The following is a 17,136-nucleotide window of genomic DNA, read 5'->3' on the forward strand; positions in this document are numbered from 1 at the left end:
AGTGTTTTTTTAGGGCTATGGAAGAGGTTGTCGTGATGTTTGACTCGTACTCAAGTAGTTTGGCCATTCAAAAACACAGTCCTGTTATACACAGGTCTGGGGTCACATTGAATTCTCACTGGAAAATGTGATTGAGAAACTATGACCAGACGAAAGGTTTGAACAAACAAACACACTTCAGGTGATTAACATTTTTCTAGTCGTAATGTCTCTAAAGTTTGAGTAAGCTGATATCTGAACAAGTTGATACCCATCCCATGTATCCCTCTCCCAGGTTGTTGGAGACGTATCCCACAGTTTGGATTGGATAGCAGAACCCCATGTCTCTCAAGTCAATCAAACCAGTCTCTTGTCATGAACTTATTTTCAGTTCAGCTGTTTTGGTCAATGCCAACAAAGCCTATCAAAGCCTATAGCGGAAAGAGTAGAACAGACTAAGGAGCACAGTTGAGGTCTTTGTACCCCCAGTTCTGAATACAAAAGCAGTTGATTAGCCAAATGCTTTAAGGTTGAGTTCAGCTGTAGTTCTTGTTTGGTTTGGACCAGTACTGAGCCTATTTGGTCTTAGTTTCTCTTTCTCGTGTCTGAATTCAGAGGAGTTAAATCTGCCTGGCAGGCTTATTAGGTACCTGGGTTCAGGGGAAATGGGGTCACGTGGTTTGAACTGGATCATACCAGTTCTGGGACGATTCAGTTGGCAAATATGGCTCCTTTTTTCCTTTCCTTCCACTGCTGTTTATCCAAGTCCAAGAATTCACCTCAAAATCTCTCTCCATCTTCCCCTTTCTCTTTCTCTCTCTCACTGCCCTTCACAAATGTAACTCGTGTAAGTCACAGCAGGTGAGAGCATTACAGTCTATGTCCTATACATTGTACTTGGCGTACAATCAACATGGAGAGAGAAACATATAGCTAGCTACACGTATAGCTGCTAGGGGGAAATTAAGTCCACTTTGTTAGGGGTACAATGGAAACATCCCATAGTGGAGCTAAAAAATGTAACTTGAAACCCCACCAGACACTGTAGATTTGTAGTGTTTGACCAATGCAGTAAAGACTACCGTCTCCATATGGTCCAGTAAAGTGCATACAGGTCCAGGAGTGGAGGTTTGTGTGGTGACTGTGTAAGTTGCTGTGTTTGTTTGCACTAGCAGTCACACACACACACCCTGCCGTCTGAGAGTCTATCTGGGTGTTCAGTTTTGGTTTTGTGGGCCTCTTTCTCTCAGAACAGCATTGGTTGTGCTCGTAAACAGTAGCTACTACACCCCTTTTAAAATCACTCCACCAGGAGTTAAATCTTTTAACTGTGAAATGGGCCCACTGGTTTGCGGTTGAGTTTTTTACATTCTGAGAGCATTGTTTGGATATGTGGGAAAAACCCTGGTATGATAATTATGATGGGAATGTCATAGCGCTCACTGTCAGGTTTTCTGTTGTTTCCAGCAAAACCTCCCTCTCTATACATAACCTTGGGGAGTTCATATCTTTCATTACAACACAAAACTCTCTCTAACCCTCAGGCCAACCTCATCTCTCCTGTAGTGGGTGGGTGAGTTGTGTAAAGTTATTATTTATTTATTTTTTATTTAACCTTTATTTCACTAGGCAAGTCAGTTAAGAACAAATTCTTATTTACAAATGACGGCCTACACCGGCCAAACCCAGATGACACTGGGCCAATTGTGCGCCGCCCTATGGGACTCCCAATCACAGCAGGTTGTGATACAGCCTGGATTTGAACCAGGGTGTCTGTAGTGACGCAGGGTGTCTGTACTGACCGCTGCGCCACTTGGGAGCCCTAAGTGTGGTGGGATTTGGGGGTTTACCCCTTGACATGCAGGTTAGGGAAGGGTATGTGATTTACATTTGCTGGAGCTGTGGTCTGCAGAAATAACTCCATGTGAAAGCAGATCCTAAAGTGCTGCTGCAGCATTCCTCACAGACTCCATTCTCTCCAACGCTCCCTCTCTTTACTCTCACCCCATTCCATCTCTCTCTCCTTCCACTCTCACACTCGCCCCATTCCCTTGTTTGACTCCCAACCACCTCTACCTCCCCATCTTTACCTCCCCCACATACCCTAATCCCTCCATTTACGCTCTCCTCGGCTCCTTCCCTTTACTCTCTCCTCGGCTCCTTCCCTCCCTCTCTATCAACTCTTCTTTCCTCCAACTTCAAACTCCCTGCTTGCCCTCCTCTCTCATACACCTTTTTCTAAACCCTTCAATTTTTCTTCCCTCTCATTTACTCTCATCTTCTCTCCCAACCCCACTTGCCAGGCCTCGTCATCCCAAACGTTTCCTCTTTTGCTGCCCATCTCTTCTCTCTTTCTTCTTGGTCGCTGGTGACCAAGCCTGCTCACGGAGAGCTACTGGGTGTACAGGCTGTTGCTTATGCCCCAACCCTGCTCGAACACAGTGGATTGAACAAATCAATGTCCCCAGGAGCAGCTGTTCCAGGGCTGGAGTAAATTCCTGTATCCCGTCTTTTTATCTTCCCCTCCCCCACTTCAAAACATGACACTCCCTCTTCCTGAAACCACCGTTTGGCACCTTGACCAATGAGAATCCCCAGAGTAAGGTCAGGGGTTGCGGTTCTAGGAATGTGTCTCCCCCTGAAGGATCGGTTTCACCATGTGGGCCGTGACCTACTAATGGAACCAAAAGGAGAACGGGCCACTGAGACAACCAGTGAAAGGTCTTCACACAGGACCTCCTCAAACCACGGGTGAAACCAGTTATTCCGTTTACCTTTCATTCCTAAGTGGGAGCTATAAGTACTGTGAACAGAAACTGGACAGTACTGTTTCACAGAGAGAGAGAGAAACAGTCTTTATCGGAGTCTCTGGCCTTTAGAAATTATTTAGCTTATCACGCTAATCACTGGTGCTCATAAATAAGGAGGAAAAGGAGTGAGTGAGTTACTGTTATTTTACTGCTGCTCTTTAATTTTTTGTTACTTTTATTTTTTTTACTTAACTTATTTTTCATTAAACTGCATTGTCGGTTAAGGGCTTGTAAGTGAGCATTTCACTGTAAGGTCTACACGTGTTATATTCGGTGCATGCGACAAATAAACATTTGATTTCGTTAGTTAAATGTGCGGAGGGTGCACTGTAGATATGGGTAAGCCCAGATGTAAAGCACCATTGGAAATGGATCACAGAGTCAATTCATTGGAGGTTATTCCTGGGAGGTGTTTGTGAATGACCTTGTGTGTATCCTGCTACAGTGTGCTGGTAAACATGTGTGTTATCTACTCGGATTCCCCCAGCAGCTTAGCTCTGGCCCTAACTGGCCATAGCCTACAGAAGTAGGGAAAGGCAACCTTTAAAAAAAGTGGAGAGAGTATGTATCCCTCTGAGCTCATTTTTTTAACAAAGCTGAAGTTATAATGCCGCAAAACTCTGTTCAATTTGAGAGATATACTGTAAAGCAGTATCTAAAATGAGTGATTATATCAGACTTGAATACTCTACCATTACTCTTTGCCTTAGTTGTACCTCAATTATTTATGTCATGTATTTATGTCATGTATTTATGTCATGTATTTATGTCATGTATTTATGTACTTGACGCAGGGTCTGGTGTGGAACAGTTGCAACTCCGCAGAAAGCGGCAGAAGTCAACAAGTGGGGTTATGTGACATTTTTTTCCAGCTGTCACGACAACTGGTTCCTGCAGGCCGTTACCAGTCTGTGCTCTGTAGGGACAAACAGCTGTAGTGTCAGCAGGGGTAATGGTGTGTGTGTGTTTGTCTGTGTGTAGAGGGTAGGGCAGCTGACTTTTGCCCCAGAAATCAGAATATTGACCTGGCAAGAGGCTCGTAGCAACAGGCTTCCTATACTGGTTAGTGGTCAGTCTACTGTACACAGAGGCTATGCTATACATTATTTTACTGAATCTTTTATTTCATTTGTAAAATTGTGTAGGCGTCTATTTTTAAATCTTTGTGTTATAGTAAATTAATACATGTACAGTATATACATTTTATGTAGTACTATGTGTTGACTGGGTGTCACGATCGTCATAGGTAGAGAGTGAGGACCAAGGCGCAGCGCGTGAAAAGAACATCTTCTTTTATTTAGAAGAGAACCAACACAAAACGAAACCACTTTAACAAAATAACAAAATAACAAAACTGACGAACGTGAAGCTAAGAATGAACTACTGCATACATGCAACATAGAACAACGACATAGACAATTACCCACAACAAACTAAAGCCTATGGCTACCCTAAATATGGCTCCCAATCAGAGACAACAGAAACCAGCTGTCTCTAATTGGGAACCCATTCAGGCAACCATAGACTTTCCTAGACAACTACACACAACATTAAACCATCTATACACCTTAACCCTCTAAACCATACAACACCCTAGACAATACAAAAACACACAAACTTCCCCATGTCACACCCTGACCTAACTAAAATAATAATGAAAACAAAGATATTAAGGCCAGGGCGTGACACTGGGTTTGCGCTTGTCATGGTCAAGCAATAGTTCTGTGACTTACACAGGTACTGTAGTGAGTAAATGTTCCGATTTAGGGGTGTATCCATGTCCCTGTGGATGTAGTGGCTCTGGCTGGTCTGTTTCCTTCTCTTTCAGAATGTTACGGAGAAGGAACATTCGTGTTTGGGCCAGTGTTTTGGTGGGGAAGCTAACAAGCAGGGAGACGGTTAAATACTCCCAAGAAAAGCGGCAACGCAACGAAAAAAGTTGGTTTGCACGCTGCCATTAAACCCCAAGAGAAGAAGGCCTTAGAAAGAGCTGTTATAAAACCCAGTCGTCTGACGTTATACCAAACATCAGATCAGATCAGATCACCAACAGCCAGGGTTAGAATCTCAGCTGACCACCTGAAATAGCTCCTAGAAAATGAAATCCTTTGTAGATGAAGCCTTTGATGAAGTTTAAAACAAGAATAACCTTCTATGCAGTGTGACTCGACGTTCACTCTAAAGTGAATCAGCTGGTAGAACAGGGGGTCTCCTATCTTTGTCTTAAGATGTGGAGTCATAGTGTTAGAGCCACAGACAGATAATTGTGTTAGTGTTAATGTGACGGGCCCTTAACACCATACCACAGTTTGAAATGGTATCCTCTTCTCTATATAGGGCACTACTTTTGGCCAGAGCCCCATGGTTTTTGCCAAAAGTAGTGCACTATCTGGGGAATATGGTATCATTTCAGACACAACCATGTCTAAGTGTCAGAGTACACCATAGTGCTGTAATAACAGTCATGTTTTTACTCTACCTATCTACCGGCTTTCATACTCTGCATCTGAGATTCTACTACTCTACAATTTTACGGCCATTTTCTGCTCCATTTCTGTCATTATCCTTGCACAATCTGTGGGACCGAGCTGGCTTTGCACTATTTTGATCTGAGGATGTGAAGGCTGGGTTAGTAGAAGGCAGAGAGAGTCGGTGTGTAAGGCTCTGTTCTTTAACATGTTTTGCTTTCCTTGTTGTGGAGACTGGGGCAGTTCAGGGATGGCTCTTTACACCCTACTGGCGTCTTTCTCCCTACTCCGGTGTCTGCTTCCTGGTCTCCTCAAAACATCTATGCTAACCTAACCGAGAAGGTGTAAAATAAACACCTGAGCAGGACACCCCACATTCTGGTCATGACGAGGGGGGGAAAGGAGGAGGAGTTAAGATGGAATGTTGCCTTGTTTATATTCCGCATGGAAACAACTTCAGAGAGCAAGCAAACACGTGCCGTGGCTAGCTGCTAGCCAAATACTAGCTAGCTTTATCTAGCAATAATGACATCAACAAAAGTGGTATGTAGTCTCTTCATCTCGAAGAAAGACGGGCGCTATTTTTAGGTATCTGATATGTTTCACTGGGGTGGGGACTGTAAACAGAAAAGCGCACGTCCAAAAGCGGAAGTCGCGTCACAGGCTCTCTTCCTTTCCCCTGAAGAAAACCTGGATGTTTCTGGTTTCTATTGACCCCACTGAAGGTGCACCTTTTCAGACGATTAAATAATTACTGTTCTTTGATTGGTCTACAGGAATCTGGGCCCGGGAAGTTGGCCAGCTGATTGGCATTGAGCACCCCACTATCCCTGTCCATCACCAGCGTGCTGTCCCAGCAACAGTGCCTGGGACAGCATGGGACAGCACTCATTTAATTCAATTGTTGAATGTGTGTCTATTTTAAAGTAACATGTGATGTTTATTAAAGTTTGATTAGATGTTTAATACATTTTGATGAGTTTTGTTGTGCCTAGGTGAAGGCCCTGAAGACAGAGCTGCCAGTGATCAGGGACCTGGAGGGCTCCTACTACCTCAGACAGGAGAGAGAGACAGACTGCTGTTTAGACGCTATGAGAGAGAGGAGAAGATGGTGCTGCAGGACTCCTGGGTTACAAATGGAGTACCACCAGGTCTGTCTATCTGTTGATCTTGCTCTCGATTTCTCTCTGTCCCACAGACTCTCCCTCTCTGTATGCCTAACCTCAGTTGTACTCCTGTGTGTGTGTGTGTGTGGTGTGGTGTGGTGTGGTGTGGTGTGGTGTGGTGTGTGTGTGTGTGTTGGTAAGGAGCTGTTTGAGTCAGACCAGGACCGTATCATAGACCATGTTGAGATGGCCATGGAGATGGTAGCTGTGCTGAAGAATGCTGACATCATCAACATTGTGTCTGGACCAATGACCTCCACCCCTGACCTCCTGCCCATGGTCGGACAGCACCAGGGCGCACGCAACCACTGGACCGCCATCGGCTTCGGGTAAACATAGGAGTGGGATTGTGTGCCAGTGTTTATTTGGGGAGGAGCTCTGAGCAATGGGTTGATGTCAGGGGTGGATGCTGAAGTAAATCGATGTGACTGGATGGTGTAGTGTGAAAGTTCTTCATGCTGAAGGTCTTACTATCTTCCCTGCTGTAAAAACTAGGTAAGCCTTGTTACGTTTGGCTGACTGGGAGGGGGAGGTTGAAGGTCAAAGGCATTACCGCATGGTCGGACTGTGTGTGATGTCCCAGGTATGGGGTGATCCACGCCGGTGGCATCGGGAAGTTCCTCAGTGATTGGATCATGACAGGGGATGACCCCAACCGCTACGGCAAATGGACCACGGTACCCTATATGTGTGCCAAGGCCAGAGAGTCCTATGGATTAAACAACGTAGGTGAGTACTCACTACCCTGGCTGGCCTATAGTAGAGAAGGATTTTGTACAATGGGTGAGTGGGTTTTCAATGAATGGGATATCTTTACTGGTTGAAGTAAAGGCATGTTTACTCAAGAATGTTGAAAATGAAAGTTTTAATTTCTATCTCCCTCCCTCAGCGGGCTACTCTAAAGAGGAGCGTTTTGCGGGCCATCCGACCCACAGGATCAGGGGTGTGTATGAGCTACTAAAGGGGAAGGCTTCCATGGGCTTCCATGCTGGCTGGGAAAGACCACACTGGTTCTATAAGCCTGGATACATTGCAGGATACAAGTAAGATACCCGGTCAATCAGTCAATCAATACAAGTATGACATTACCACTGAGTGTTAAGCATCGTTTCCCAATTTATTAGTGCAGGTTGCGGACTCCTTTCACTCCATCCCAAAACCATAAACCTCGCCTGAGGTAGAGTATTTCATGATAAGCTGTAGACCACACTATTTACCAAGAGAGTTTATCTATATTTTTCATAGCTGTCTATTTACCACCACAAACCGATGCTGGCACTCAATGAGCTGTATATGGTCATAAGCAAACAGGAAAACGCTCATCCAGAGGCAGCGCTTCTAGTGGCCTAATTAGTTTACCTAATTTCAACCATCATGTTACACTACTACTACTGCTGGACCATCATGTTACACAACTACTGCTACTGCTGGACCATCATGTTACACAACTACTGCTACTGGACCATCATGTTACACTACTGCTACTGGACCATCATGTTACACTACTGCTGGACTATCATGTTACACTACTGCTGGACCATCATGTTACACTACTACTACTGCTGGACCATCATGTTACACAACTACTGCTACTACTGGACCATCATGTTACACTACTACTGTTACTGGACCATCATGTTACACAACTACTGCTACTGGACCATCATGTTACACAACTACTGGACCATCATGTTACACTACTGTTGCTACTGGACCATCATGTTACACTACTACTGGACCATCATGTTACACTACTGCTGGACCATCATGTTACACTACTACTGGACCATCATGTTACACTACTACTACTACTGGACCATCATGTTACACTACTACTACTACTGGACCATCATGTTACACTACTACTACTACTGGACCATCATGTTACACTACTACTGGACCATCATGTTACACTACTGCTGGACCATCATGTTACACTACTACTACTGCTGGACCATCATGTTACACTACTACTACTACTGGACCATCATGTTACACTACTACTGGACCATCATGTTACACTACTACTACTACTGCTGGACCATCATGTTACACTACTGCTGCTGGACCATCATGTTACACTACTACAGGACCATCATGTTACACTACTACTGGACCATCATGTTACACTACTACTACTGCTACTGGACCATCGTGTTACACTACTACAGGACCATCATGTTACACTACTACTGGACCATCATGTTACACTACTACTGGACCATCATGTTACACTACTGCTACTACTGGACCATCATGTTACACTACTACAGGACCATCATGTTACACTACTACTACTACTGGACCATCATGTTACACTACTACTGGACCATCATGTTACACTACTACTACTACTGGACCATCATGTTACACTACTACTGGACCATCATGTTACACTACTACTACTGCTACTGGACCATCATGTTACACTACTACTGGACCATCATGTTACACTACTACTGGACCATCATGTTACACTACTACTGGATCATCATGTTACACTACTACTGGACCATCATGTTACACTACTACTGGACCATCATGTTACACTACTACTGGACCATCATGTTACACTACTACTGGACCATCGTGTTACACTACTACAGGACCATCATGTTACACTACTACAGGACCATCATGTTACACTACTACTGGACCATCATGTTACACTACTACTGGACCATCGTGTTACACTACTACAGGACCATCATGTTACACTGCTACTGGACCATCGTGTTACACTACTACAGGACCATCGTGTTACACTACTACTGGACCATCATGTTACACTACTACTGGACCATCATGTTACACTACTACTACTACTGGACCATCATGTTACACTACTACTACTACTGGACCATCATGTTACACTACTACTACTGGACCATCATGTTACACTACTACTACTGGACCATCATGTTACACTACTGCTACTACTGGACCATCATGTTACACAACTACTGGACCATCATGTTACACAACTACTGGACCATCATGTTACACTACTACTGGACCATCATGTTACACTACTACTGGACCATCATGTTACACTACTACTACTACTGCTGGACCATCATGTTACACTACTGCTGCTGGACCATCATGTTACACTACTACAGGACCATCATGTTACACTACTGCTACTGGACCATCGTGTTACACTACTACAGGACCATCATGTTACACTACTACTGGACCATCATGTTACACTACTACTGGACCATCATGTTACACTACTGCTACTACTGGACCATCATGTTACACTACTACAGGACCATCATGTTACACTACTACTACTACTGGACCATCATGTTACACTACTACTGGACCATCATGTTACACTACTACTACTACTGGACCATCATGTTACACTACTGCTGCTGGACCATCATGTTACACTACTACTGGACCATCATGTTACACTACTACTGGACCATCATGTTACACTACTACTGGACCATCATGTTACACTACTACTACTGCTACTGGACCATCATGTTACACTACTACTGGACCATCATGTTACACTACTACTACTACTGGACCATCATGTTACACTACTACTACTACTGGACCATCATGTTACACTACTACTACTACTGGACCATCATGTTACACTACTGCTACTACTGGACCATCATGTTACACTACTACTACTACTGCTGGACCATCATGTTACACTACTGCTGCTGGACCATCATGTTACACTACTACAGGACCATCATGTTACACTACTACTGGACCATCATGTTACACTACTACTGGACCATCATGTTACACTACTACTACTGCTACTGGACCATCGTGTTACACTACTACAGGACCATCATGTTACACTACTACTGGACCATCATGTTACACTACTACTGGACCATCATGTTACACTACTACTACTACTGGACCATCATGTTACACTACTACTACTACTGGACCATCATGTTACACTACTACTACTGCTGGACCATCATGCCAGTGGACAGTAGTGAAGGAAGTTGGCCGTGAGGTGTTTTATGGTGTGTACACATATGGAAAGCATAGTGTGGCTTTAGGAATGTTCCATTCCAAAGCTGTCTGTCTGGCACATCACTATCTCCTTTGTGCCTGGAACTCTCTGCATCCTTGAGTGTGAAGACACTACACGCACACACATTGTAGCAAAGTTGTATGTGTGTGTTTTGTCCCAGTGCAGCTGTGTGTTCCTGTGTGTATGTTAGACTGTGTGTTCTTTCTTTTTGGGATGGAGGGTGGGGAAAGGCTGGACATCTTCCAGTTTTTATTCACATGTAATGCCTGGGGAAATAACTGCTCTATACTTACTGTTCAATACTCTATATAGTCTGATAATATCAGTCCCACGTCATCATCATGTGTTGGTCTGAAACCACTATTGATTTAATTAAGAGCTGGAGGTGATTGAGAGATCGAACTCAGGGTTAGGTTCCAATTGACATGTTCAAACTCTGGGTTAGGATCTAGTTTTCCAATCCAACTGACAGTTAGCTTTCAGTTGGCCATCTACTGGTGGCTGACTAAGCCTTTAATTGCCTCTGAGAATTTAGCACCATCTGTGGGATTTCTTTCTGAAATGATGCCCATGGTATATTAAAATACAGTTTTTCCATATGTAAAACTATGAAACCTACCGTATAAGGGCCCAGTGACGTAACATTATGTACGTACTTGCAGTGAATAGTCTCCTTTCTAGAGCCATCTTTGTATGACTGTTTTATTATAACACAACGTTAAGTTTATCAAGAAACGCTAGTCCGTAAGCATCTCCTCTCCCCTGCACCTCCTCTCAAGTCATTACTGTGAATGTGTTTTCACTTTCAGTCAACTTACTTATTCAAATATAATTGTTAAATATATGAAGTAACTAAGCGCTGTCTCAGTTAATACTTTCAGTCATTACATTTGAAATAAACCAAGTAACTAACCCCCAAGTGTCTGTCTGTTCTCCCCAGGCCGAGTTTCGGGTGTACCAACTGGTTCGGTCCAGTGGGGAGGGAGTCTAACCTGGTGATGGAGAAGGTTGAGGTCGTGGACCTTACACCCTTCGGCAAGTTCATGGTTGAAGGGAAGGACTCCCAGAAACAACTGGACAGACTGTTCGCTAACACTATGCCCAAGGTAAGGAAAACACTATGCCCAAGGTAAGGAAAACACTATGCCCAAGGTAAGGAAAACACTATGCCCAAGGTAAGGAAAACACTATGCCCAAGGTAAGGAAAACACTATGCCCAAGGTAAGGAAAACACTATGCCCAAGGTAAGGAAAACACTATGCCCAAGGTAAGGAAACCACCATGCCCAAGGTAAGGAAAACACTATGCCCAAGGTAAGGAAAACACTATGCCCAAGGTAAGGAAAACACTATGCCCAAGGTAAGGAAAACACTATGCCCAAGGTAAGGAAAACACTATGCCCAAGGTAAGGAAAACACTATGCCCAAGGTAAGGAAAACACTATGCCCAAGGTAAGGAAAACACTATATACAACTCACTGTATTAGTACTCACTGTGCTCTTAAATCACATCTTACTGTATCTCACCAACACTATGCCCAAGGTGAGAGAAACTGAATGTGCCACTGCAACACACCAGGCTAAACTCATTCACTCTCATAGACAACTCACTGCATGACTCCCAGTCCCTATGAATCTCGCTATTGCCAACAGGTGGCAGTCTTGAGTTTGAACATGCTGGTATGTTTGAGGTTGTTGGGCTTAGGAAGTATATTTATGTTCCTCTCTCTCCCCTGTCAGGTGGGCCTAATTAACATCAGCCATATGTCGACCCCCACTCGGAGAGTCTACACTGAGGTCACCATTACCCAGCTTGCACCTGGAGAGTTCCTCCTCATCACAGGACCGGATCAGAACTGCACGACCTCAGGTAACACACACACACACACACACACACACACACACACACACACAGACAGACAGATTTGAAAACCTCATACTCTAAGCAGCTCAGGCCAGGTGTAGAGTCAAACCATCCCATATAACATTATTCAATATTCCATTATATAACATTATTCTAACCCACATAGAAAACACTGGTAGTATAACTCTGTACTCCAACTCCTCACAGCAGCTGTTACTGTGACACCCCCTCTCTCTGCTCCAATAGGGAACAGCACATTAAAAACAAATTAATGTCCTATTCATTCAGCTCTCACACCCCCCGAGACAGCTTAGTATTGTATATTGACCCCTAGTGGTATCAGGAGAACACTGACAGTCAGGAAATCTGCACTGCAGCCTTACGGCAGGGCAGGCAGAGGTGGCCAATCTTCTCCACCAAGGGCCATGTGGGTCCAGGGTTTTGCTCCAGCCCTGCAGTAGAACACCGGATTCAACTGATCAAGTCCTTAATGAAGACTTTGATTGGTGGATTAATTGAATCGACATTGTGCAGGCGTTTCTATTCCTTGAAGTTGTAAGTATAACCATATGGATCCCTCTCTAACCCCAGGTGGTTAGGAGACAGAAGGAGGGATAATGTAGACATCTCTAACGTGACAGAGGACATTGGGGTGTTGGCTGTGGCTGGACCAAAGACGAGAGACGTTCTACAGAAAGTCCCTCAGGAGGACATGAGCGGCTCCCGAGTGGCGCAGTGGTTTAAGGCACTGCAACTCAGTGCAAGAGGCGTCACTACAGTCCCTGGTTCAAATCTAGGCTGTATCACATCCAGCCGTGATTGGGAGTCCCATAGGGCAGCGCACAATTGGCCCAGAGTCGTCCTGTTTTGGCCAGGGTAGGCCGTCATTGTAAATAAGAATTTGTTCTGAACTGACTTGCTTAGTTAAATAAAAGGTCAAATTAAATGTTGCTATTTTATTTTTCATGCGCGATACAGGCCTCAAGTTACTCCACTGCAAACGCCTTCAACTGGCTGGCATCAACCTCAGAGCTATCAGGATCTCCTACACAGATGTGTGTGTGTGTGTGTGTGTGTGTGTGTGTAAGCTTACAACTGTTTAAGAGTACATGTGAAGCATGTACAGTGTAACTGACTGCGTGTGTTTCAGGTGAGTTGGGCTGGGAGCTGTATCTACCTCAGAAGGACATGGCAGCGGTGTACCAGGCTATCATGGAAGCAAGACAGGATGAGGGCATCGACAACTTTGGTACCTACGCCATGTCATCACTATGACTGGAGAAGGGTTCAGAGGCTGGGGCGCAGAGGTACACACACACACGCACTCTCATGCGGTATAGATTGACTTTTTTTTATCAGATGAACTTTGACACCGACCCTCTGGAAGCTGGTCTGGACTACTTCATCAATCTCAACAAGGTAGACATTGTTACTAGCTACTGCTCTCTCACCAGTCAGCCACTGTCTGTGTGTTCAAGTAGAGGTGTTCATATTCAAACCAGGTGGGTTATGTTTAGATGTTAAGAAATTGTGGCCATGTAGCCAGTATCCCAAGTCTCCTACACACCTGTATTCTTTAATAAATGCTATGTTTAAATACAGTACACACACACACACAAACATCTCTCTCCCTGTCCCCAGCCTGCAGACTTCATCGGTAAGACAGCACTGCAGGAGATCAAAGCTAAAGGTCTGAAGAGGAAGCTGTCGACGGGACCATCTCAACGGCAAGGTGAGCTGTGTGTGTGCGCGCGGTGATAAAGAGGCAACACAAGAGGCATACACTTACACCAACGGTGTTACCAACAATGTAGATGATGTAATGCATTATAGATGTTCCACAATGTGTTCTTTTAATGTGCAATATGTATTGTCAATAATTGTATCATTGTGGAGTGACACTTTAATAATTGTTTCTAAACTCTACACCACCCAGCATTTTCCTACAGTACCTGCAACCATCCTATAGAAAAGCATATAGCTTATTGCTCTCTTCTCTTTCCTAGGTGGTTGGCAACACTACATCAGGGGCCTACAGCTACACAACCCAGAGGAGCCTGGCATTTGCCTATCTGCCAGTGGAGCTGTGTTCTGTGGGGCAGAGGGTGGAGGTGTTGGGGAGGAAATACCCTGCCATGGTAGTCTAGGAGCCACTGGTCCTCACTTAACCCACCAGGAACCAGCTGCAGCAGAAGGCTAGAGCAAGGCCTACACACCGGGGACGGACGGAGAACCCAGCTTAGAACCAGAGTACCAGAGCTGGAACCAAATAGGATCCTGGATCCTTTTTTCTTTCAAGTATTTACAGAAGGGTGTGCTTTATTTAGCTACCTTCTGGTGCTAACTACGACCCAGGTCCATTTAGAATCTCCAAACAGAAGAACTGACACCAACCACTCACACTGTGATGTGAACTATGCTGGTTGACAGTGTTACTGTTATGATTATGGTGACTTATGATGAAAACAACTGACATGTGATGAACAATACTCAAATGACACCCTATACCCTGTGTGGCCCAAAGTAGTGCACACTATACAGGGAATATGGTATAATTTGAGATGGAGACTTTGACAGTGATGTAAAAATAAAATAAAAAATGACTTCCTCTTTCCTATTTGGTCACCTGGTTAGGAAGAAGCAGGAACAACTAAAGTAACCCAGAATGTGCATAAGAGCTCAACTCTAGGTTCCAATGTCCATACTAGCATGGACAGATTGTTTGGTTGGAGTCTTGAAACCATCCAACCCATAACTGCTTAGCAACAGAGACAATCATTACCGATAGGTGGCATTTTAATCTCTCAGTATTGCGGTGTTATGTGTTTTTATATGAAGGAATTAAATGGCTTTTTAATTACAGGTGTTAATGGTTATGGGGTTGAAAATCAGAGACTAAGTAGAAGTGTTATTGCAGCTGTCTTATCGCAACAAGAACCGGCCAAATAAATGCTGTCTACTGTAGTCGTTTTGTACATTATATAGAAGAGACAGTGAACTTTTATAATGCTTTGCACAAACCTCCGTCTTAAAACCAAGGCGGGCATATGGTAGACGTAATAACCTTAGCACAAGGTAGGACAAGCTAACTACTAACGGACAGTGATAACCAAAAGGAACAGTATTTTAAGAACACTATGTAAAATAAATTGTGATTAATGTGTTTACATTATTTTGTCAAATTGTCTGTACATTTTAACTTTGGTTAATTAAAGCCAATGGTAAGCTTGGTCCTGTGCTGTCATGTGTTTTATAATGATTCTGCATATTTCAAACACTATACTTCATCCCTCTCGCTGTATGGAGCAACATCAAGCACATTGGTTACATTAACTTGGCTGAGTATTACAAGTGTCTCTCCACTATAACATAACTTAGAGTTACTTGTTTAACCCTGGTCCTATGATAATATGAGTGAGAAGTCTCACATTGGGATTCCCTTGGCAGATCACTGGGCTTGAAGAACCAATCCCACAGCGACTGGCCCACTTGTCATTCTCAAGCATGGTTCTCTTGCGGGCAAGTAAACGAGGTGTAACATACACATAGCACTCTGGAGCAGGTTTTCATCAAGGATCTCTCTGTACTTTTCTCTGTTCATCTTTCCCTCCATCCTGACCAGTCTCCCAGTCCCTGCCAATGAAAAACATCCCCACTGTATGATGCTGCCACCACCATGCTTTATTGTAGGGATGGTGCCAGGTTTCCTCCAGACGGGATGCTTGGCATTCAGGAGAGTGCTTTAGGTACCTTTTGGCAAACTCCAAGACGGCTGTCGTGCCATTTACTGAGGAGTGGCTTCCGTCTGGCCACTCTACCATAAATGCCTGATTGGTGGAGTGCTGCAGAGATGGTTGTCCTTCTGGAAGGTTCTCCTATCTCCACAGAGGAACTCTGGAGCTCTGTCAGAGTGACCATCGGGTTTTTGGTCATATCCCTGACCAAGGCCCTTCTCCCCCGATTGCTCAGTTTGGCCGGCCACCAGCTTTAGGAAGAGTCTTGTTGGTTCCCAACTTCTTCAACGTAAGAATGATGGAAGCCACTGTGTTCTTGGGGACCATCAATGCTGCAGAATTTATTTAGTACCATTCCCCAGATCTGTTCCTTGACACAATCTTGTCTCGGAGCTCGCAGACAATTCCTTCGACCTCATGGCTTGGTTTTTGCTCTGACATGCACTGTCCACTGTGGGACCTTATATTGACAGGTGTGTGCCTTTCCAAATCATGTCCAATCAATTGACTCTACCACAGGTGTACTCCAATCAAGTTGTAGAAACATTTCAATGATGATCAATGGAAACGAGTTGCATCTGAGCTCAATTTCGAGTCTCATAGCAAAGGGTATGAATAGTTACGTAAATAAGGTATTTATTTGATTTTTAATTAAAATTCTAAAAACCTGTTTTCACTTTGTCATTATGGGGTATTGTGTATAGATTGATGAGGAAAAACATTATTTTAATACATTTTAGAATAAGGCTGTAACATAACAAAATATGGAAAAACGGAAGGGGTCTGAATACTTTCCGAATGCACTGTATTAGTGTTTAATTTTTCATTCATGTTTTACAAATTAGAATTTTTCTTCCACTTTGACAGAGTATTTCGTGGAGATCTATGACAGAAAATTACAATTTAATCAATTTCACTTTGTTACACAACAAAATGTGGAAAAAGGCAATACTTTCTATATACATAGCTACCTAATTACCTCATACCATCAACACATCGACTCGGTACTGATACTCCCTCTATATAGCCATGATACTTTTACTCGTTATTCACCGTGTATTTATTCCTTGTGTCACCATTTCAAAATTA

The 17,136-nt window shown here is 43.8% G+C and overlaps 1 protein-coding gene across 1 annotated transcript; it reads left to right on the forward strand.

Moving 5' to 3' along the window:
- The first annotated feature begins 7,193 nt into the window (after positions 1-7,193).
- On the forward strand, positions 7,194-15,492 carry LOC129863805 (dimethylglycine dehydrogenase, mitochondrial-like). The gene is made up of 6 exons (XM_055936071.1): positions 7,194-7,466; positions 11,391-11,556; positions 12,190-12,319; positions 13,464-13,620; positions 13,955-14,045; positions 14,320-15,492. Exons 1-4 carry the CDS (start codon positions 7,222-7,224, stop codon positions 13,586-13,588), a joined length of 666 nt encoding a protein of 221 aa, XP_055792046.1. The 5' UTR covers positions 7,194-7,221; the 3' UTR covers positions 13,589-13,620; positions 13,955-14,045; positions 14,320-15,492.
- The last annotated feature ends 1,644 nt before the right edge of the window (positions 15,493-17,136 follow it).

Source organism: Salvelinus fontinalis, chromosome 10 (genome assembly GCF_029448725.1).
Source record: "Salvelinus fontinalis isolate EN_2023a chromosome 10, ASM2944872v1, whole genome shotgun sequence".
NCBI classification, from domain to species: Eukaryota; Metazoa; Chordata; class Actinopteri; order Salmoniformes; family Salmonidae; genus Salvelinus; species Salvelinus fontinalis.

What these genes read in the sequence shown, in the direction of transcription:
- LOC129863805 (XM_055936071.1), top strand. Translation starts at nt 7,222, where the DNA reads ATGAATGGGATATCTTTACTGGTTGAAGTAAAGGCATGTTTACTCAAG. An exon ending in GGATACATTGCAGGATACAA is followed by an intron (nt 7,467 to 11,390) that starts GTAAGATACCCG and finishes TGTTCTCCCCAG; the next exon opens with GCCGAGTTTCGGGTGTACCA. An exon ending in TCAGAACTGCACGACCTCAG is followed by an intron (nt 12,320 to 13,463) that starts GTAACACACACA and finishes CGTGTGTTTCAG; the next exon opens with GTGAGTTGGGCTGGGAGCTG.